The sequence below is a fragment of the Tasmannia lanceolata genome, unplaced genomic scaffold (genome assembly GCF_043159265.1).
Source record: "Tasmannia lanceolata isolate RefF3 unplaced genomic scaffold, GAP_Taslan_0.1 ptg000019l, whole genome shotgun sequence".
NCBI lineage: Eukaryota > Viridiplantae > Streptophyta > Magnoliopsida > Canellales > Winteraceae > Tasmannia > Tasmannia lanceolata.
In genome coordinates, this window is record NW_027518696.1 from 8,648,983 (window position 1) to 8,672,529 (window position 23,547).

Consider the following 23,547-nt stretch of genomic DNA (forward strand, 5'->3'; position numbering starts at 1 on the left):
TCTCTCTCTCTCTCTGAAAATGTTACTACCTCCCTCCCTCTATTTTCTATTTATAGGTGTGATCACAGTTTTTATGAAGTTCCAAATGTACCCCTGATTTTCTTGAAAACTTACGCAGACTGTCCCTCTCTTTTTCGTCAGAAAAGAGGAAATGGGAGGATAAAAAAGTCACATTTGTGAGGGCGAAATAACCGCATTTTCTTGCACAAGAATGATTAGATGGATTCTCAACAATTTTACACATCAAAAAGTTAAGTCTGCTGCCAGAATTCACGTTAAAAGTGGAGCGAATCATCCAACAGTGGGTGCGAATATATTATTTGATAATGTATGTAAAAAATAGAGGCGGGACTGGAACAGAATCACTGAGTAAGAATTTTGAAAAGAGGAGAGCATTTGATAATGACACTCCTCATTTTATGCCGCATCGTACATGCTGACACCACTGGCACCGGAACGACGCGAGACATAGACATACCTGATTTTGTACGGGAAAACTAGTAGTCGTAGGAAAACATGCAACGAAAAGAGGAGTGTCATTATTAAAATAGGGCGATGATATTTTCACCCCCTTGCAGTACGCATTCGCCCCCTTATATCGTGATTTGACGTCAAAAAGCTTTAAAATTCCCCACTGTTCACGTTACAGGGGGCGAATGCATACTGCAGAGGGGTGAAAATATCATCGCCCTTAAAATATGGGCGTGTGTATATCATTCTTGATGTGATAGGACCTATGGGCTGTAGCAGAAGGGGAATTTCGTGGCTAGCGGTAGGGGTGGCCAGAACCGAACCGGAACCGAAGAACCGAACCGGAACCGAACTCTAAAAAAATATTTTTGGTCCGGTTCGGTTCCACTGATGAAGAACCGAACTTATTCGGTTCGGTTCCGGGTCTAATGTTCTCGGTTCGGTTCCGGAACCGAAGAACCGAACTTTGAATATATATATATATATAAATTACTTATAATATTAATAAGTAATAGTTAATACTATTATTATAATAAGAAAGTAACTTATATTATAACTTTAATTAAAAGTTTTTATAAATTATAATTAATAATTAATAATTAGCCATTAGAACTGAAGAACCGGACCGGACCGAACCGATTATGTTCGGTTCGGTCCTACTGTGTACTACGGTTCGGTTCGGTTCTTACGGTTCATGGAACCGAGAACCGAGAACCGAAAAAAAAGGGACTGAGAACCGAGAACCGAACCGGTTGGCCACCCCTAGCTAGCGGTTGCATGTGAGAGCTGCCACGCAGGCTCCCTTTTCAGCAGATTTTGTCTTATTTATTTAATTCATCTGATGTGGCTGTTCTCACATGCAACAGTCAGCCACGAAATTCCTTTCTGGAATGGTCCCTAGCAAATCCATATATCATATAACTTCTCATGCATACGTCTTTTTTCACCATCTGCATGTACTCAAGTTATTATAAGAAATGAACTCTTTCCTAAGGCCCTGAATGGATTCTAGGAAAAACATTTCCTGAGGAAAACTTTTACTTAGGAGATTATTTTCATTCTAAATTCTAGAAGGAAATGATATTGTTATGGCTAATTTTGAGGGATATTATTATTATAAATTGAAGGTCCAGGCAAATAAAACTTGATCTGGAGTGGTTCAGTTTACATTTTTCATGTGCTATCAAACAATGAAATTTTAAGCAAGAAATTCTGATAAAATCTTTTCCAAGCTTTTCCAAAAAATTCTGCGGCCCCTATGAGGTTATGTGAATCGACCACAATTTGGCTTTAATTTTGGGTAGGGTTAGGGTTGAGGTATTGGGCAATCGGATACAAGGCCTCTATCTCGTCCACAAATTTTATCACGATTTATTGCAGCCTGACCCCGAACCTATATACATATTTGTGTATGCATGTGTTTTCTTGTTTACCCCTGGCCTATCCAAACCAAACCTGAACTGATTTGGAAAATTAGGTTGGACAGGTTCTGTTAGGGTTGAGAGATTTAGGCCCTCTTCGTTTAAGATTATTAAAACCGATTGTGAGTTCCAAACCGATTATTAGTCTCAAATTTAAACGTAATTTTGAGTGCAATAATCGGTTTAGCACTCACAATCGGCTCGCATAATCTTAAATGAACAGGACATTGGAGGGTGCTTGAATTAGAATTAATCATCCTCAATCCTAGGCCCGGCTTGGGTATAGGGGTGGCAACGGTTTGGTTTGATCTGAAACTGAAATCGAAACCAAAACCGAAACCGAACATGCTTAACTCCAAACTGAAACCGAAACCGAACCGATCATCGGTTTGGTTCTACTGAAACCGAAACCGAACCGAAATTCGCTGAAACCGAATTTTCAGTTCGGTTCCGATGATTTTGCCACCTTTACTTGGATCTGGTTAAGGGTGAGGTAATGCTATCTCAGATTGGGTTAGAGTTAGCCTCAACCGGGCCTAACCCGAGCCGAGTTTCACCCCTAATCACCCATTATAAAGGCACAAGATTGGCCCCAAGGGTGAGAGAAAACCGAGGATGCCACGTGTCCTCTCGGCTGGTGTACTTGACCTAACTAAAATGGTTTCGCTCCTTTTAGACAGAACCGGGAATAAGGGGTAAGAAAGTAGCAACACTACTGCCACGTGTCAATAAATATAACGGCCTGTGGATGTAAATGACCGAAAAGCCCCCGATAAACCCCGTAATCCAACGCATACTTTGCAATGGCTACCTTTGTGCCGATGGCGTCTCGGTCTTTTAACATGAGCGCAGTTATTGGGGCCCACAAATGACATTGGCATAAGCCTGCAGGAGAAACCGTAGACAGGAATGTGATATATTCGCCCCTTTTATTTACTTGGGACAGCCCCATTTAGTTCATTTAGAAAGTGATGCCCCTTTTATTTACTTGGGACAGCCCCATCTAGTGCATTTAGAAAGTGATGCCCCTTTTGTAAGATAGTAGAGAAATAGCTATTGTTACTCTTTAGTTTTCTTACTTGCACCCTTAACCCAACTTTAGAGGTAGAATAATGAGAGAGATCATCTCTGCAAACGATTAGAGAAGCACACCAAAGTGAGACAGAGAACAGATATGTGAGATACTAGAGAACTGGTTTTGAGAAGCAAATTAAATAGTTCACACTACACAAAACTACAAATCAAAACCCAGATTTCAAAACTGAATATTTCTTAAAGAACAAGCATCAGAGTCACTTAAACAAAAAAAAAAAAAATGGCAATATACCTAAACCATATATCATTGTTCTTTAGTTTCCATACCGCAATAACAACCACCAAAATCTCCCAATGAGGGATGAATAAAACAAGAACATGTAAGAAATTAGTCATTGAATTTATCAAGATGATCATCAAAATGAATCCAATCTATAGTCGGCAATGGCGGAAGCTCGTTAAAACCCGGACAGGCAGCGAGAGGTTCGACAATGGAAGCTCTATTAAGCTCCTCAAGACGCAACCCAACCTTCTCTCTTACCTTCTCCAAGTCTCCTTGTAAACCTTCTAAGTGCTCCTTATCAATATATTCATCAATGTTCACCAAATCCCACCAGAACAAACCTTCTTCATTCCCAATATTCTCAGCCTTAAGCCTCTTGGTTCGCTCTTTTTCGACCGTAATTTGGCGTTCGACTCCATTAACATGATCAATGAGTGGTATTTGAAGGTGAGTTCCATTGGTTGAAGATGATGAGGCATTGGAGAGGTATTGATTGATGGTGGTTTCAGCATTTGGGTGACCGAAAACGAAAGGTTTTCCGCCGGGAGAGAAGGCGATAATCGCGATTTCTGCATTGCAGAGTATGCAGAGCTCTGCCGCTTTCTTGAAGATGCCTTTGCGTCTCTTTGAGAAACACACCTGCCTTGTGTCCTTCTTCTCTATCTTCTTAATTTCAATCTTCCTCTTTCCCATATTTCTCTCTTTCTCCTTCTCTCTTTTATGCCTCACTCTCTTTGCCTCTCCCTTGCTATATATATATAGTAACTGTGATTAAGATAGATGGTAATGGTGATTAAGAAAGATGGTAATGGTGATTAAGAAAGATGGGAGAACCAACAATTAGAATGCGAAAATATTACCTTTTTAGTGACTTTCCTTTTTGTGCACAAAGGGTTTTTTTTTTTTTTTTTTTTTCACATCTCCGTCTCTCCTCTCTCTAGAGTTTCTATTTTTATCTACTTGAAGCATGTTTTGTTAAGAAAAGTTTCTATTTGGCGCCTTAGGGTTTGGGGTTCCTTTCATGAGCCTCTAATGGCGTCAGAGACAAGTAAACAATCTCTTACCTCTACAAATCCACCCCCTCGAGCCCTAGACGTTCAGAAATTTGCAGAATCACGTGCTTCAGAGCTCGAATCTCTGCTCTCGACCGTCACAAATCGAGTAGAATCCAGAGAAGGATCAGAAGAAGGTTTCGCGTAGAATCCAAAGGAGAATGGAGTTCAAGAAGAATCCAGAGTTAGGGTTTTGTACTTCGGGGGATGGAACAAAGAGGCTTAGAACGCATTTATGGCACGCTAAGCGGTTTATGATGGTGAAAAGATGGGGTTTTATCTGCCTCTTGTATTGCAAGGCAGGTATTAGTGATTTTCTGACTCTTCGTATAGAAAAACAAAAGCTTTACTGGATTTTGAAAATTTGTTCTTGTGTTTGTTATCACTCAATCTCCATGTGTATAGGGAGTCTTTCATGTGTGTCTTCTATCTTTGAATTGTTTTTGGGTTCATATGTATTGTTTATGATTGAATTGTTGTTCTCATGTTCAGAATTAAGAATGAATACTGAATTTCTGAAAATGAATTAGGCCAATGTTTGTTTAGGCCCTGTTCATTTAAGATTATGAGAACTGATTGTGGGTCTGAACCTATTATTAGACTCAAAGTTATACATAATTTTGAGCCCAATAATGGTTTGGGACTCACAATTGGTTCTCGTAATCTTAAACGAACAGGGCCTTGAGATTATGACAACCGATTGTGAGTGCCAAACTGATTGTTGGACTCAAATTTAAGCATAATTTTGAGTCCAATAATTGGTTTGGCACTCACAATTGGTTGTCATGATCTTAAACAAACAGGGCCTTACATTGACGTAGAAAAACTATAATGGGGTGATTGTGAAATCCGTTGCTAGTGTAAGCATGTGTGCCCCCATGATCTCATTGTGCTAATTTCCTCTATCTAATTTGGCATCAACATGTGAACTTGTATCACACTGGTGTAATTTGCTTTTGTTGTCAATTAGTAACTGGGACAATTCGCTTGATCAGTTAGTTATTTTTTTATGAAACCTCTGTGTGCCATTCTATTGTGACTATTATCTTTAGCCCAGGTATTTTGGGTTTTTATTAGAAGCTTAAGAATTCTGGAGTTTCCAGTTGTATCATCAGTAAGAGTCAGTATTGCTTTTAGGCCATGTCTGGTAGCCAGGGATTTTTTTTTATGATAAATTATTCTCTCCAAATGGTGAGAGAGGTGTAGGGCGGGTGGGAGAAGGAGAGAGATTTGAGGGGACACGATTGAGATGAAGGTGAGAACTGAGAAGTGGCTAAAAGTCAGGAAAAATCGGTCCTGTTTTGAGTAGAGTTTTTTGTTTCCTGATTTTTAGCCACTTCTCACCACTCTAAGACACTAGTTTCCTGATGTTTAGTCACTTCACCCCCTACCCCTCTCTCACCACTAGGAGACAATAGCTTATCATGAAAAAAAAATTCATGGTTGTCAAATGTGCCGTTAAAGATTTATGATTTCCTGCATAAGGCTTCTTTAGTTTTAGAGGTAGCAGTCATCTTTTTATGCATTCAATCGGAGTTGCTAATTAAAAATTGTGGTTTCCCACAATTGAAAATATTAACATTTGACTTAATAAGCACATTTCTGCTTGATATCCAACCTCATAGCCGTATAAGGTTCAATTATGGATGTTGAACCACAAATTAGAGATTACCCGGTGCCTGCAGCTTGCCTCTTTGGGAGCAATGCAAAACTTTGTTGACTTGCTTATCAATAACCTGAGTGTCATGTGATCAAAATTAGAAGAAGGTATCGTAGCTCATCACAAGCATTGTTCCTTTGGATCTTTGAAAAGTTATACATGAGCATTACATTCCAATTCTGGTGGGAATTAATATTATGCTTATGCAAAATTCTATCAAGGATGACTCTTAATTCCCATGTTTCTTTCTTTTCTTTTCTTTTTAAAAAAAAGTTCTCGTGTTTCATGCATGTAAAAGTTAGCAATATTATGTATCTTGGAGACTACTTCACACAAGAGAGTGAGATGTATGATTTGATAATTGGCTTTACTCTGCCTTTTATTTATGAGCATTTTTTTATTGTTCATAGCTGGGGGGTTGTAATATTCTCTGTCTGTTTGAGAGTAATATCTTATATGCTAATGGGATTGCTTTCATCAGATCTCCTTATTGTTGATTTTCAAGATTAAAAGTAGTGAACACATTTGCTTAAAGGACTTACCCTCTTAAGCCACTATTTTATTTGCTCACCTTGTGGTTGTATCAATGGTTATTCGTGTAAATATTGTTGGTCTTAAGACCTAACTCTTAACAAGGTGCCAGGATGGTCACTGCTCTGCATACGTATTCCTTCTTTTAGTTATTCATTTTATTGGAAGAGATTGACACATTTTATTTTCTTATGTGCTTTCTTTTAAGAGACGAAATTTAAATGTTTTGAATAAACAAATGGATATTGACAGTAATTTACTGTTTGCTCCTGGCACTGCTTGTAAAAAGGCATGTGCGATGCATAAACACATGGATGGCTGAATCTTCTAACCAGAGTCGCCCATCAGGTGGATCCCACCGTGGATTTCCAATGGCCCAAATTTGTTTTGATCAGATGATACAATCTCTTTCAATGAGTTGTCTGAAATTGAATGATTAAAACATATCTCCTAAATTTAATAGCTAATTATTCCAGGAAGTTAGTAGATTTTGAAGGAGTTTGGTAGTTTTTCTGCAATTTTAATCATGAGTTTTCAAGGATATTTTACTTGATTAGTATGTCGCTTATGGCTCATAATTTTAAAACTCCCTCGCGTTATCGTTGACTCCTCAGAGTCGACTCCCTTTTTGCCTTGGCTGTGTCCTTGTCCGAGTCCGCATTTTGCGTTACAAAGTCGATCAAAACTACTTTGACTCTCCCAATTTATGATCGTGTCAACCAAGTACTCAGCCTTGTCAACCGAGTACTTGACCGCGTTGTGCCGAGTCAACTAGGATTTGATTTGACCACATTTTGACCCACCTCCGCATTTTGAAACACTGATATAGGTACTTATTTTTGGACTGTATATTTAGCGCAGAGAAATTTTAGGGAGTGGGTTAAGTTTTGTTGGTCATTTAGGCAACTTTACTAATTATGTCTATATTTATTTATTTATTTTTGAATGGTGATTATGTCTATATTTATACATGCATTTCTTGATACCCTTTTTTCATTGCATATAGATAGATATATTGATTAATAAGGCCAGGCAGTCATTGGTGTTTGGACAAGTATGAATTTTCAGTTGAGCATATGGAATAATTTTTGTATTTTGGAGGTATTCTTCGATTGAACAGATTTATACGGTCTTAGAAAGTGTTTCTGCGTGTTCAAGCAATTTTTGATAAAATCCAGATGGGCTGCCAACTGTACCCATTTCATGCAAGCACTTCATAAAATTTGTATTATCATTTTATTTTTGAGGTATTTAGTTAAATCAAAAGGCATCAAGGTGCTTAATTATATCAATATCCTTGAAAATCTTAGTTTCACATATAATTCATTGAGTTGTAATCTCAGTAAATTTGATAAATGAGTTGTTTCTTATACACATACACCTGTGGGTTTTAAGATTCTATACTAGAAATGTGTAAAGACGGTATGTCTAAAGTGTGTTTACTTTGCATTTCTAGATTTTATCATTTTTCCATAGGTGACATAATGCAATTTATTGCTTATCGGTCTGGTTTTACTGGCGGGTCTAGCGGAAGGTTCACCTTGCTATAATTGTTCTAAGTTTTAATTCTGCGTACTTAAAGTTACGAAAGAAGCCCTCTCATCTTCTAGATTAACCGCCTACTTGTGTGGAAAGATTGAGATAAGGGAAAAGAATCCCTTTAAGACATTATTCTTTAAGGTACCAATAACCATCAGAACCAGATTGGCTGATAAGCAATGGTAATTATGCTTAAAGGGTCCGTGAACTTTCTGACCACTGTGGGAAGGAGAAAAGATTGAGATAAGGGAAAAGAATCCCTTTAACATATTATTCTTTAAGATACCAATAACCATCAGAACCAGATTGGCTGATAAGCAATGGTAATGCTTAAAGGATCCATGAACTTTATGACCGCTGTGGGAGGGAGATTTTTTTCATGCTAGCGTGTTATCATGCAAGCAAATGTGTTTTAAGAAGCAGCAAGGTTGAAGTTCTGTAACTTTAGCATACTTGTTTGCGAGACTTAGTATATTGTGGTCTCTGTGGTCTGCATATCTTTCCATCTATTGCCCTGCTCCAAGGAAATCTTTATCTTTCTCTGGCCTTACTGTGGACTCACTCAAAGATGGTTAAACGTGGAGGTCATAATTGTCCAGATGGATAGCATGTAGAGGGATGCTTTGTTTGCATCCCTGGGGACAGCATATATTGTCTGCATGGTCTGCATTATTAAATATAACCTATTGATTCATTGTTCTGGATACTTTTTGGGTCTTCAGTTAAAGGAGATGTGTGTTTTCAAATATCGCATTATTTTAGTGGTTCAACTTAAAGATTTGCTGAATTGATAAAAGTAGCTTTTTAGTTTTCATAAACGATAGCACTGGCTGAGGAATCTAGAGTACTAATTGATTAGGTTTCTTCTGGAAGGATCCTTTTTCTATGAAAGAAATCTCAGAATCTAGTACCATGTTGGAAATGCATCAAGTAGTGCCCAACTTCAAATTCTAATAGCAAGATTTATTAATATAAACATCACTGTAGTGAATTCATTGGCTATATGAAGTATTTCATTTTAACATCAAAAATTGTTTCATTGTAAACCTCCTATAAGGGGCATCAGAGCATGTCAATATGTCTGTTCATTAGGCAAAACCATTGTTGTAAATTTCATTTCGTTTCGCTCGAAATGGGTGAAACTTTTCGGTTCCAGGCCTAAAACAAGTCTCTCTAGAAGAGAGAATAATGGTTCATCACCATTCACCATTTTTGTTCACTCCCTACAGCTAGTTCTATGAAACCACATCTTTTACTACGGTTTCATTGCGGCGTACCTCTTATATAAAAAGACTAGAACCTAATTCAATCCTTCCTCTTGGTTAAGATTGCATAATACAAATAGTGTGGTACCTTTTTTAGAAGACATAACGCATAATGCAGTAGCCTTGCAACACAGGGTTTTGTATTTCTCTTTTCAGAGTAGTTCTTTGTTCCGTGGTCGGGTGTTAAATGTTAGTGATTTTGGATTTTCAAAATCATGTATTTTGCATGTTTTAGTGTTTTGGAAAATGTTTTATCAAAAGCGTTTGGGAAAAAGAAAATGTTTTCTTGGAAAGATTTGCTTTTACAAAAGGATGTAGAAGTGTAGTTGAAAAGATAGTCCCGTACCGGATGAGAGAAAGGAAAGAGAAGGGCTTATAAAGCACTACACTTTTCTAATACTTGTTGATTGCACATTGGGTTGAACCCATGGTTGGACCCGCGGGACGGTGCAACGCACCGTTCGCACGCGCGCGCGCGGCGTGGGCAATGGGCTATAGGGCGCATAGTGGCGCTTTATTGGCGCTTTTTTAGGCGCACTTTGCACTTCGCACGTACGCAAAGTCGCGAGGAGCGATTGGAGCCTTTAATTTTTTCAGATTTGATCTGCACCGTTGGATCAAGATGAAGGTGGACCAGTCGGATGGGTTGGGCTTCGGTTCGGGCCTAATGGTCGGCCCAACGGGCCCATAACTCCAACAGTCAAAGAGTGTGATCAAATGGGTTGTGTCCCTTCCCCCAACGGTCAAGTGCCAAGGGGGTGCGATCCACACCATAGATGGTTGATCTAACGATGACTGGGTTGGAGAGCGGTTTTACTCAAACCAACAGTCACCTCTAGGATCAATCAGGACCGTTCAATATCAATGGGTGCGATCTAACGGTCAGATTTCAAACATTCTGGAAAGGTGCCCTGTAGAGGTGTTTTTCACTCTGAAAAGACACCAGGTGGTCTACAAAATTTGCAGAATTCAGTCATTTCAATATAGAAAAACGAATTGGCAATTCTAACAGACTTTACACTCTCTTCTACACTCCTACAAAATCCCCAAGTATTTCTACATACTGTTTTTCTTTTGTTTACTGTTCTAGATACTGTTTTTCTGCAGAAACATTATCTAGAAATTTCTCTAAGGCTTGAAATTTCGGAAGGGCATTTCGGGTTTGATTCCGCTAGTGCTACGCGTCATCAAACATTAGTAGGGCTTCCCTACTAGGCTTCATTGTATCTTGGAGGCAATTCGCGGATCCCCTTTGCACACTACTAGTGGGGGCGAATCTTGTCTTAAGGAAAGTGATATCACGCCTTGAAGCAACAAGTTTATGTTTTCTATAACAACAGTACCCTCAATTTTACCAACATTAAATTGCCTTCTGGTCATGCCTTTTTCTCTGTTACCAAGACATTTTGATTTATGCAAACCAACGCTGATTTTCTTTAACACTTGTCAGAGTAATTATCTGTTCCTTGGTCCGGTGTTAAATTGCCTTCTAGTCATTTCTTTTTCTCTGTTGCCCAGACATTTTGATTTATGTAAACCAACCCTGATTTTCCATTATTCTGTTATCTATTATGTTTTATGTACTATGTTAATATGTTTCCCTTCAAAAAATTATGTTTTTTTTTTTTTGTGAAAAAACTAGTAGGATCGATCATCATTGGCTGTTTTTATGTTTCATGTTAACCCGTGTTTATGAAAAGGACTTCAAGTCCCTAAACCTCTATGTAATCTTACAGTTAAGAATAAGCCTTGTTACCTCTACACTCACTGAAGAAGAAAGTCTGATCGCAAATAAAATAAAATAATGGATCATACAAAAAATAATGGACTGATCAATTTCTTTTTCATTTGGATCCGGATAATTCTACTATTAACATTTAACAGTCCAAAAGAGAACTTAACTCAATGAAGTTATGAGTTCATACATCTTTTGCAGTGGACAGATGAAAATCCATAAAATTAATCTATGAGTCCTAAATCAGTTCCAGTAAATTGTCACTACAAGGATATTATACATGATTGCATGATTGCATCCCAGCCAACTACAGAGCATAATTGACTCAGATAGGACAGATGACTTCTCTTGTCGGATGAATATGAAGTCTAGTGTCAACCCACTACCACAATCAACAATAGCTCATTTGTGGCTCACCATGTCAGAAATCAACTCCCTCAACCAGTAGCATCGATGAAGTCTGGTTAGATTACTTACTCTCCTAACTGCCTAAAAATAAACACCAAAAATGGAACAAAGAAAAGTGCTAGAATATATGCTAGTGGTCAGTACTTTGCCAATACTGTTCAATTCATTTTTTTCTGTTTATATGTTTTTGAAGTCAAATAATTGTTAGGACTCTACCTTAGATCCAAGATCTTCTTCCCATTTTCAGAGTAATCATAAAATGATGAAATCAGCTCTGATAAAGGATTTGTATTCTGAAAATTCTCAAGATTACAAGTGGTGAACACATTTGCTGAAATGACTTACCCTGTTATGCCACTATTGTATCTGCTTGTCTTGTCTGTATCAGTGTTTATATGTGTAAATATTCTTGCTCCCAAGTCTTAACAAGGTGCCAGGATGGTCACTGCTCTGTATGTATTCTCTCTTTTAGTTATTCATTTTATCAGAAGGGATCAATATAAATAACATTTATCTGTTCATAACTTAAGTAATTATTGGCTGCAGAGGAAAAGGTTCAAGGTCTGTCTTGAAGTGGCTCAAATACGGATCACTCATACATGATGCAAGCTATTGCTGCGCTGTCCAATTGGAGGGTCCAGAGGTAGGCACTCTCTTTATTGATTGAATTTTTGAGCTTTTTATTATTGATCTATGCACCTGTTAGTATAAAAAATGTATTGTCTTCTTTGTCAACTGTTGAGATGTAAGTATTATCTAGAGATGTAGTCTCTTTTGGGCACCACAAATAGTATGCTCATTTTACTTCATTGTTTGTATAAAATCCTTGACTTCAGGTTCATTATTTCTAAAACACATACATGGCTTAGGTGGCATGTATTTTCTTACTTCAATGGCAGGTTTGTGGAGTTTAATTGGGTTTTATTTATTTCATCTGTTTCCAGAATTCCCTTACGACAATTTTAGGAATTATTCTGGTGCCATCGCCACCCATTTCTCCAGAAGGACAACTCTGTCCTGTTTTTTGTGGAATTTGCTATGGAAGCGCAACGGTAGGTTGCTCCTTTGGTAAGGGCAATGCCATCTGCTTCATTTATGCAAAGTAGGATATGTTAATAGATGGAGTTATGACATTGTCTTCTTGCACAGCTTCATCATATTGGGGCTCCTGTTTCCAAATTGATTGCCCCAGTCACATACATGTGGCGGCCTTGCTTTAGAGACCAAATTAATGTTGATGCTGGAGAAGATCCTATGTTGAATGGATTTCACATGCCTGGTAAAAACGAGTGCAGTACTTCATTTCGCCAGTTGGGGATATGGATACATGCTGCTGCTTTCAATGAAGGATTTGATGCTCTGGAATCTGCCTGTCAAAAACTGGTACGTACCATTCAAAAAAATAAAAAAAAAAATGGCACCTCCTAGGTAATTGTTTCTTGTTTATATATTATACTGCAATAGTGCAATGCTGCTCTGGTAATGAATGATGGATACTCAGTTTGCAATATTAGTTGTCTGGTCATTTTTTTATCTCATTCTCGAATGAGATTTAGATCAGGCCACCTCTCATCTACCAAAGTATCTTACATATAAGATGCTAATCACCACAGTTATTTTGCATGTACTGGGTCTACCATAGTATCTTACATATAAAATGCTAATCACATCATTTATATTGTGTGTACTATGTGATTGTTTGGTACTTTGATATTTTAGTATTTGTGCATCCTGTTTGGTGTACATAACAAAGAAAACTTCTGTTTGTGCCCCGTTCTGGATTGTCTGATTCGTACACATTTCCATGTTAGCCATCCTTATCCAGGTCTAGTGCTGGCTCAATTTATTGTGTTTAGGTGATATGCGTGGTGAAGAAGTGTATGATCTTTTGTTCTTTTCTTCTATGGGAAGTAATAGTAAATACTTGAATGTTTACTATTACAGGTATTCCAGACTTTGTAGCATGCAACTAATGTTTTGGTTTGCAGTATTATACGATTATAAGTGATCAGGACTCAGTAACTTAGAACTTATGTCTTGCTTTTGCAGTATAATCTTGCTCATGACATGGGTTATTTGTTTTTTGTTTTTAACTTCTTAATAGTAAGCTAAATTCTGTGTGGCTTTTCTCAAATGTTTAGTATCATCAGTGTTCAGGACTTAGTAGCGTACCACTTAACATTTATATTTACAGACACTAACACATGATATCTGACAGGTACCTATATTTTTTCCATGTTCTAGTAACTAAACTTGTTATATCTTCATGACATTGGTTGGTCATAGAGTAGCAATCATTTGTTTGAGTGTGGATAAGTATGGGTTATTTGAAGGTTACACCTCCAACTGCTTTGGGGATCACATGCTGACATAGTTAACCCCTAGATTGTTCTTCCATTAATTTCTATGCACATTGAATGGTAACTAATATTTTTTATTTTTATCAAGAAGATGATGGATATTAAATTGGTCACTTCTCTTTTTTAAGATGCATGAGAATGGTGTGTCTGTCAATTGTTTTTCACTTGATGGGAAACTTGCAAGATTGGAAGTTATGGGATCAAAGGCAACCCAAGTTATTCAGAAGATACTACATACTATTTCTGAGTGAGTTGCGTTCTATACTCGAATAGTGGTTCCAAATTTACAACTTATTTATGCTCCAATTAAACTAAGATCCAAAACTCTGTCTGACAGGACACCCAGTGCTTTTGACCATGAAATGTTCAGTTTTGGATTCCGACACCAACTACCAACATCTGAAGGCCTTTGTCCTCAAGCACGCACAAGACCTCCCCTCTCGTGCAATTTTATCTCTAGTAGTCCAAGATCCTCGCGATTTACCTGTGAATAGAATTGATTGTGTTCCAGAAGCACCTTCCACTAGTTTGGGGGGTAATTTACAAAAAGTCGATAATGTTAAAGAAAATGCTACCTTGATCTCTGTAGCTCAAAATAATAATGAAGAGGAGGTCATGTCATCTTTGTGGTTAAAACCTGATGCAAACATGGGCCATTTCTCTGACAGCAAGGACTTGTGGGCTTCTCATGAACAGATCAGTCCTCCAGTAGAGGAGAATCTTCTTTGCACAGAAAGACTTCAGAGGCGTTTGGCCTCTTTTTTTCTTGTAAATACAAATTCACAGACATTGCCTGCTGAAACTAAGGAGGGCTCTGTTAGATCTTGCCCCATTTTGCTTTTAAAGAATAGTAACAGATGCAACCCTTGCACAGTGTAAGTTGAGAATGAAATTTCTTCGATTCATTTCTTGGTTGGCATTACCAAGGTTCTATCAATGTTGGTTTTGCTGAAAAAAATCACCATTCTGACAAAACTCCTGTTTATGTTGTGCTTTAATGTGTTTTAGTGTGTTAATCCACTTTACAGACCTGGTATCACTGTGTTTTTCTAATCTTTTACAGATGGTCTATCATTCTACCTGTAAGTTGGGTCAAGGCTTTCTGGATTCCTCTTATCTCCCATGGGGCTCGCGCAGTTGGCTTGCGAGAGAGGACGTGGGTTGCATCTGATGTAACTGCATGCGGCTCAACCTGAAACTTGCTTTCAGTGTCGTGTTCCAAACTATTATAATTATAAGTAATAGTCTGGTCTTGTCTTTGCTCCAATGTTGCAGAATGGAGTGCCGGTCTTTCCTTTCGGTTTTCTCGATTGCAAGGCATACTCATCCTTCATGGTTGCTGAAGCTGCGGCATCCAATCAAACAGATGAACTTTGTCTCCTCGCTATGAGACCTTTAAGAGTTTCCATACCACCTCCATGGGATTGTGCTAGGTGTTTTGTTGAAGAAGAATCCACTACCACTAGCATGGGAGACATTACAATGCTGGATGCGCAAATTAATAGTGCAGAAATAGCCCGTGGCACTTTATCGGTGAACTCGGACCGTGGGAATTATGATTCTGTATCATTAGAGCAGAAGGATGGTTCTACTTTTCAAGGTTTTGTCGCAAGGACTCCTGTATCATAAGTAAATATCTGAGCACAGTCCATGGAGATCATTTGCTCTTATTCCCTAACACATCTATGGGGGAGAAGGGTTTCTATGAGATGATGAAGAAAGGCAGGATTTGTTGGCTACCAAAAAGACTCAATAAGATACAACCTGATCAGAGACCGTGCTTTCTGAGACTCCTCCATGCTTACAAGGAAGGCGTTTTTGAAGAGGGAGGTCACCACGGAAACAGAAACATTTCAACTTCGGATGGAATGTTTGTGGAAATCTTGTAAAATCACTGAAATGTATGGAAACATATACAGATGATGAAATTTTATGATGAAAATTTGGGAAATGCTCAAATGCTAGAATAAGCTCAAATACATACTTAGAAATCATCACTTAAGCAAGAAAGCCATCCATAATGGATATGAAAGTCAATAAAGAAGTAATGTGTACTGAAGTATAAGAAAGTACAATGACTAGGCTCCTCTCCAAGGACCCCAACTCTATGTCAATACTCGGTCCCATTCCGATATAACATCCCCATGCATAAGATACGGGTTACTTTCTTGTGCAGTTCAATGATATTATGAAATGAGAAATGCAAAGTGATTTGGTTTACAAAAAAGGATTCCCCCTTTCTGTACTTAGTCAGACTCATTATTTGTATGATGCTTAGGTTTTGAAATTTAAAATTTTCGTGGCTTTTCACATTGAAATGAAAAGTGGGCCCACTTTTGATTCAACTAGGTTTGGCCCAAAAAGCATGATGACAAAGATTAAAAATCTTAAATGTTTTTCTACCTTTGTTATTGGTATTGGCACCACTATTTGCACCATATCCGAATGAAATTTATATATAAATGCAACAAATCAATGGTTGAAAAGAAGACATTATTTTTTTTTAATGGTTGAAAACAGGACATTATTAAAAACTGGAAATGTTCCAAATGGAATAACAGGTCCTTAATAAAAACAAATCAACGAAACGCATTTTAAGGAAAAAATTCCAAACGTTTTAGGGTTTTCTAAACAGGGTTCCAGAGAATTTTCCATGGAAAAGGGGGGAAAATGTGTTTCTTTGATTTGCATTGTTTTTTCGATTTACTTATGGCAGGAATTTTTTTTTGTTTCGAGAAAAATAGCTTTATACGCGGTAAATTACAACATGTTTTCCAGAAAATGGCTTTATTTATTATTACATTCTAAAATATGTGCCTTTTTTTTTGTGGTTGGTAATCTGGGATCGAACTTGCGACCTCAAGGTTAAGATACGAAGCCTCAACCCTTGAGCTACAGGCCCAATCCCAAAATATGTGTCTTTGTTAAAGCCTATATGCTATGAGAATGATTCTATCTCTAGAGAATTTATATGATGGGTGGCCGTGAAACACGTAAAGTCTAAAAAAGTAGGTACTGCCCACTTTTTTTTATGATCCAAACCGTTCATTTGTTTGGGCACAACGTAAATAGGGTGTGTCCCAAAAATCATTTCCATATGATGATCCTAACCCTCCGATCTGAACTGATCTGAAAATGAAGATTTCCAAAAATCATTTATGGAATCTTCTACAGATCGGAGGGTTAGGATCATCCTATGGAAATGAGTTTTGGGGAACAACCTATTTACGTTGTGCCCAAACAGATGAACGGTTTGGATTATCGAAAAAAGTGGGCCGTACCTACTTCCTTAAGACTTCACTTGTTTTCACGGCCACCCATCATATAAATTCTCCTATCTCTATCGTGTATATTTAGAAAGTTATGACTGCAGAAAGCTGAGATTCTCCCAAAATCTTATAATGAAATAACTTAAAATCCCTCTAAGTCGTCCATTTTCGTACTGCTCCAAGGAAAAGTTACTTTAAATCTTGAAAGGAAACCCCTTGGCACAAGCCAGGATGTCATAGGTCCTATCAATATCTCCTTGACACTAACATTTGAAACTACCATTGAAAAATCTAGGATTGACATCCAGAAGACATTAAATCTGAAAATTTCTAGACTTCGTCTCATTTTGAGTTGTTGATCACAAATTTACTAACTTCTTCATGTTTTGAGTTTTAGCCATCATAATAGTAAATTTTTATATGAAAATAAAAATGGTACTTATCCTATTAAAATTTCCAAATTCCAATATATCACTTGTTCTAATCATAGTATTATGTAGAAGAGTTAAAATTTTAGAATTAATTAAAATTTAGTAGCACATCCAGGAATCCGTGTTTTTTAGATTTGGCAAATCCAACACCTGCTGCTCTCATGCAGCATATCTTCCACTAGGTCTTGCAAGAGCTGATTAGTGATGCATGTTTCAGATACAAACTGAACTGGCTTGGCAATGAATGTAACTGTTAATGACAAGGATGTTCAATCACCTCTTTGCCCATTGACATACATTCTTGAAAACATAATACTCTGTACTGGCTAGGTTTGCTGCGTCAGAGCCACATGTTTCATTTTATTAAGGATCATTTCCCTCATCTGATTTCGGCCAGAGTACCAAATTTCTGAAAAATGTGTTTTTTCTGTACAATAAGATTTGCTTTGATTTTTTACCTAATTTTGGCCGAAATTTCAGTTTCAGCTATGTCCGAAACCGAAATTTAAATCCATGGTTATTTGTCTGCTTATCTAGTTATCTGTGACAACATGGTGCAGTACCAAGCCAGTGGCAACAGCTTTGTGTGAGGTCACTTCACTTGCTCAGCTGAGAAAAGAACAGTCCATGCAGGAGAAGGGGAGATGTGAGATTTTCGTGCTGGTTAGGAATTTGAAATATCTCTCTCTCTCTCTCTCTCTCTCTCTCTCTCTCTCTCTCTCTGGGGGGGGGAGGGGGGGCGAGGAAGAAGTTAGTAAAGACCCAAAACCTATGATTTTGCAAGAAGAGAAGAAAACTAGAGTCAAAACAAAAGCTTTGAGAATTTCAATTCATATACATCCTGCCCTCTCAAAGAGCCCCTAAGAATCCTCATCATAGCAATATTCTAAAAGTAATCTACTAACATATAGCAAGATACCTGCTTAGACTCTAAACAAAAGTAAGTTTTCAGATAAACGCTCTATACTTTCTGCCGTAAGTTTTCATAACTATCGTTTTCTCTACTTTCTGATTGGAATTAGACTTTCTGCGGTAAGAGATGCAGCTGCACAGCCTGCATCCTTTTCTGCTTCCTTTTTGAATTAATACTTTCAGCCTCAAGAGAAAGAATAGCATCACTAACCTCACCAGTATCGGTTCCAAGGTTTTTCGTGCCTTTCATTTTCTTTCTCTTGGACTTGATTTCTTTATCTATACCAACGTCCTTTGTCGAGCTCGAAGATGGACATATGACTGATAGATCTGCAGCCAACATATTCTCCTCTGCTGATTTTAGGGTTTCGATGGACGCAACAGGGCATTCTTGCCATTCCAGTGCGGCTAGATCCTCCTTCACCGTCTCTAGATTGAGGAAAGCATCTGAAGAGATGTTGTTTTCTTTGAGTGTTGATCTCAGTGGATTTATAAGATCGATGGAGTTCAAAGCGTTCATGAGGTCCTTCTGGTAGATGAGAAGGCACGGAGATAAAGAAAGAAGAAAAAGGAAATCTGAGCAAGTACATGAAGGTGAGATCTTACCTTTGGAGCGTTGGATAGTTTCGAGATTCCGTGCATGTTGACGATCTGCTAGTAGGAATGAGAAAGACGATTAATGCTCTATAGAGCTTTTATAAAAAAAAAATGAAATTAATACAAGTTGAAATTTCTAATACAGTCAAATCGAAGAAGAAGCAGTGAAATTGCTCCGAAAAGAATCGGATCTTTTTTGAAATCGTAGATTCAGAGCAAGAAAAAGAAGAATCTAGATCTTGAAATTTCTAGAGAAAAAGAAGAAAACTATCAATCCGCGGTTTAATCAAAGAAGCCGTAAAATTACTCTGAAAATGAATCTGATCTTAATGAGATCGTGATTCGGAGCAAGAAAAAGATTAACCTAGATACTTGAAGTACTGAAGCAGAGGAAGGTGAGAAACTACGATGAAATTGAAGTAGCAGCAGTACAAAAGGAAAAGAAAAAAAGACTTTGAAATCAATCAGAGCTTCTTGAAATCGTAAATGCAGAGCATGAAAAAGATGAATCTAGATCTTGAAATTTCTAGTGCATCGAAGAAAATCATCAATCCGCGAACTCTGAAAATGAATCTGATCTACATGAGATCGTGATTCGGAGCAAGAAAAAGATTAATCTAGATTCTAGGTACTCGAAGTACTAAGGCAGAGGAAAGTGGGAAACTAAGATGAAATTGAAGTAGCAGCAGTACAAAAGAAAAAAAAAAACTTTGAAATCAATCAGAGCTTCTTGAAATCGTAAATGCAGAGTAAGAATATTGAAATTAGTTCTCAAGAATATCTAACACGCAAAAGAAGAAGTAGAACACGCTAATCTCCGATCAAATCAAAGAGAGCATCGGATTCTTGCAGAAATTATCAGTAGAAAGGAATTACCAGTAGAAATTTGCTAAAACATTTCCGATATCATCGAACGAGGAGTTAGAAAAACAGATGGATCGTAAAACAGATCCGATGTAAAAAAAAGTGGAATTCCAAAGATTAGTGGAGGAAAATCACAAAGAAGAGGTGAAAAGTTACGGAAGATTTTGATAAAATTAAGAGAAATCTTTGAAAACAAAAGAAATCCGGCTTTCTGAAAGATATTCCTACAAACAAGAGACGTGAGATATGGGGGAAGAGAAGAGGAGAATAATACCTTGCAGAGAAGCTTGACGGAGAGACTGTTGTTTTGAGGATTTTCATGGAAATTCACGTACTCTTCGAGCGTCAGCTTCTTCTTCGCTCTACCCATTCTCTCTCTCTCTCTCTCTCTCTCTCTATTGTGAAACTGTAATTTTCTATCCTCATCCCTATTTATATACGGAGGAAGACAAGATGGCCGGATGACCAAAATATCCCAATAGATTACTAAAATTACAAAAACAGTGCGTTTCACATTCGTCCAAGTGAATCTGAGCCGTATATTATGGTAGGCTTTTGATCTTACGGATGTGGGACCCATTGCTGGCCCTTTTAGGACACAAGGAATAAGGGAAGTGATATATTCACACCCCCCTTTCTTGCTTGGAACAGCCCCCCTAGGGTTTTACCAGTTTACCACTACTCTTTTGCACTAGAGGGCTGTCGCGACTAAGAAAAGGGCACTCCTCTTTTGAACTAGAGGGTTGTCCTAAGTAAGAACAGGTGCGAAAATATCATTTCCAGGGCATGAAGGTCTTCAGAACAAGGTTTTAAATTTCAATCAGAAATTTCGGATTTCGGTCAACACCAAAACCGAAATTCCCTAAACCCGAAACCACACCGGATTTCGGCCGAAAGTTCTGTTTTTTGTAATTACGTCCTAAATTTCGAGAAATTCAACCCTAAAATCTGAAATTTTTTAATATATAGAATTTTTCTGAAATTTCGACCGAAATTTCGGGTTCGGTGAGGGTTTCACCGAAACGGTTACAGAAACCAAGATTTAAAACGTTGCTTCAGACTAGGGGTGGGCCCACAAGGAAAGAATCTTGCATAGATAAAACAAAAAATAACCCTCCAAATTACAACGATTAGAGTGAGAGGAGCCTTTGGAAGAATTATCTAGATCCTTAATTCATCCAGTAGGACCCGCAAAGTAGATGGAGCGCTCATAGCCACACGATTCGAGGCCCACATAAACAGATTAAACGAAAGAGATTTTCAATCTATACTCATCATTGCAATATCTAAAAGACAAAAATATCCTTCACTTGCAAATGGCGAAACAAACAGAAACAAACGCTACTCGCATCCGAACAAAAAGGGCATTAGTGGAAAACAAAAAGAAGAAGAAGAGGAAGAAAACTAGAAAGTTGTAGTCTGTTTGGCCTTTTTCTTTTTCATTTCTTTACCAGGATCCGAGTGAGAGCCATGAACGAGGAGCTTGAGCTTCCATGGCGTCTCTCTTCCTTCTCTTCGTTCTTGATTTTCTTGTGACTGTACCAAAGACTGGGTTCGGCTCAAAGAGATAGGATTCTTGATCACTAAAGAGATTCTCCCCTGCAGAACTTAGGGTTTCAATAGACTGGACAGGGCATTCTTGCCATTCCAGAGCTTCAAGATCCTCCTTCACCGACTCCATAGTGAGAAATGCGTGTGAAGAAATGTTTTCTTTCAGTGTAGATCGCATTGGGTATTGTAGCTCGATGGAATCTAACGCAGTTTGGAGATCCTTCTGAGAGAAGAAAAGGGGGGTGAGAGAGCAAAGCGAGGGGGTTAGATAAAGAAAGAAAAAGAAATATGATTAAGGAGATGAAGGGGATGTTTTTACCTTTGGACGGTTGTGTAGTTTGATGATTCCGTGCATCTCAATGATCTGGTAATAGAAAAGACAAAAAGGATTAGATGAAAACAAAGAAGCAAAACCTTTCAAAATGAAAATAAATCATGTTTTATGCAATAGGATCGAGTTACAGAGAGAAGAACAAGTGGGTTATAGAAATATAAGTGGAAGAAAGGTGAGAGGGAGAATACCTGGTTGAGTTGTCTAAGGGTTAGTTCTTGATTTTTGGGGTTTTCATAAAAACCCATGTAGTCTTCTAGCTTCAAAACCTTCTTCCCCTTCATCTCTCTCTCCCTCTCTCTCTCTCTCTCTCTCTGAAAAGCTAAGATCTCCCTCCCTCTATTTTCTATTTATAGGTGGGTTGACAGTTTTATGATGTTCAAAACGTACCCCTGATTTTATTGAAAATTTACGCTCTCTTTCTCGTAAGAAAAGAGGAAATGGGAGGATAAAAAAGTCACATTCGTCTGCGGAGAAATAACCGCATTTTCTTGCACAAGAATGAATAGGTAATAAATTCGCACCCCCTGTAGGATGATTCGCACCCCTGTTACACATAAAAAAGCGTTAAAGTCCGCCAGAATTCACTTTACAAGGGGAGCGAATCATCCTACAGAGAGCCAGGCATGGAACAGAATCACTGAGTAAGAATTTTGAAAAGAGGAGAGCATTTGATAATGACACTCCTCATTTTATGCCGCATCGTACATGCTGACACCACTGGCACCGGAACGATCCGAGAGACATACCTGATTGTGTACGGGCAAAAGTAGTCGCGGTGGGAAAGCACGTAACGAAAAGAGGCGTGCCATTATTAAAATATGGACGTGCGTATATGTCATTCCTAAAATTACAAGGGATTTGCTAGGCGACACGAAATTCCTTTCGGCAATGGTCCGTCATTATAAGAAATGAACTCATTGGCAGCAGACAAAATTCGTCACAGTAAGTATGAAAAGTGCGCCAAAAACTCTTTCCTAAGGCCCTGAATGGATTCCAGGAAAAATATTTCGTGAGGAAAATTTTTACTAACAAAATTATTTTCATCCTATTATCTAGAGGGAAATGATATTTTTATGGCTTATTTTGAGGGATTTTATTATAAATTGAAGGTCCCTGCAAATAAAACTTGTTCTGCAGTGTTTCAGGTTACATTTTTCATGTGTTATCAAACAATGAAAATTTAAACAAGAAATCCTGATAAAATCTTTTCCAAGCTTTTCCAAAAAATTCTGCAGCCACCTATGAGGTTATGTGAATCAACCACGATTTGGCTTTACAAATCCAAAACTGTTTAATTTTGGCTAGGGTTAGGGTTGAGGTACTGGGCAATCGGACACAAAGCCTCCATCTCGTCCACAAATTTTATCATGATTTTATTGCAACCTGACCCCGAACCACATATACATTTTTTGTATGTTTTTTCATGTTCGCCCGGGGCCAATCCTTACCTAACCAGCTAACCCCGACCTAATTTGAAAAATTAGGCTGGATTGGTTCCGTTACGGTTGAGAGATTTAGGCCTTGTTGGTTTAAGATTATGAAAACCGATTGTGAGTGCCAAACCGATTATTAGGCTCAAATGTAATCGTAAATAATCGGTTTAGCACTCACAATGGGCTCGCATAATCTTAAACGAACAGGGCATTAGAGGAGGCTTGAATTAGGATTAATCATCCTCGATCCTAGGCTCGGCTTGGGTTGGGTTAAGTGTGAGGTAATGCTACCTCGGGTTGGGTTAAGATAAGGGTGAGGTAATGCTACCTCAGGTTGGGTTAAGAGTTAGCCTCAACCAGGCCCGACCCAAGCCCCGACCCAAGCCGAGTAGGGGT

General features: G+C 38.1%; 4 protein-coding genes across 5 annotated transcripts; 1 reads left to right on the forward strand and 3 right to left on the reverse strand.

Annotated features, from left to right (window-relative positions):
* Positions 1 to 3,315: 3,315 nt before the first annotated feature.
* Positions 3,316 to 3,903, reverse strand: LOC143853281 (agamous-like MADS-box protein AGL29). The gene has a single exon (XM_077362998.1). It carries the CDS (start codon positions 3,901 to 3,903, stop codon positions 3,316 to 3,318), a length of 588 nt encoding a protein of 195 aa, XP_077219113.1.
* A 230-nt stretch (positions 3,904 to 4,133) lies between these two features.
* On the forward strand, positions 4,134 to 14,254 carry LOC143853282 (ribonucleases P/MRP protein subunit POP1-like). The gene is made up of 6 exons (XM_077363000.1): positions 4,134 to 4,565; positions 11,947 to 12,043; positions 12,345 to 12,452; positions 12,550 to 12,783; positions 13,889 to 14,007; positions 14,098 to 14,254. The coding sequence occupies exons 1-6, from the start codon at positions 4,531 to 4,533 to the stop codon at positions 14,252 to 14,254; spliced, it is 750 nt and encodes a 249-aa protein (XP_077219115.1). The 5' UTR covers positions 4,134 to 4,530.
* A 3,961-nt stretch (positions 14,255 to 18,215) lies between these two features.
* On the reverse strand, positions 18,216 to 20,255 carry LOC143852941 (uncharacterized). 2 transcript variants are annotated; one of them, XM_077362609.1, is made up of 3 exons: positions 20,108 to 20,255; positions 18,979 to 19,023; positions 18,216 to 18,901 (listed from the first exon to the last, which is right to left on the reverse strand). In XM_077362609.1, exons 1-3 carry the CDS (start codon positions 20,201 to 20,203, stop codon positions 18,479 to 18,481), a joined length of 564 nt encoding a protein of 187 aa, XP_077218724.1. In that variant the 5' UTR covers positions 20,204 to 20,255; the 3' UTR covers positions 18,216 to 18,478. The 2 variants fall into 2 exon arrangements, with proteins under 2 accessions (XP_077218724.1, XP_077218723.1); XM_077362608.1 differs by having other exon boundaries at positions 18,979 to 19,026; positions 20,108 to 20,238.
* Positions 20,256 to 21,090: 835 nt separating this feature from the next.
* On the reverse strand, positions 21,091 to 22,025 carry LOC143852942 (uncharacterized). The gene is made up of 3 exons (XM_077362610.1): positions 21,907 to 22,025; positions 21,704 to 21,748; positions 21,091 to 21,607 (listed from the first exon to the last, which is right to left on the reverse strand). The coding sequence occupies exons 1-3, from the start codon at positions 21,997 to 21,999 to the stop codon at positions 21,281 to 21,283; spliced, it is 465 nt and encodes a 154-aa protein (XP_077218725.1). The 5' UTR covers positions 22,000 to 22,025; the 3' UTR covers positions 21,091 to 21,280.
* Positions 22,026 to 23,547: the final 1,522 nt, after the last annotated feature.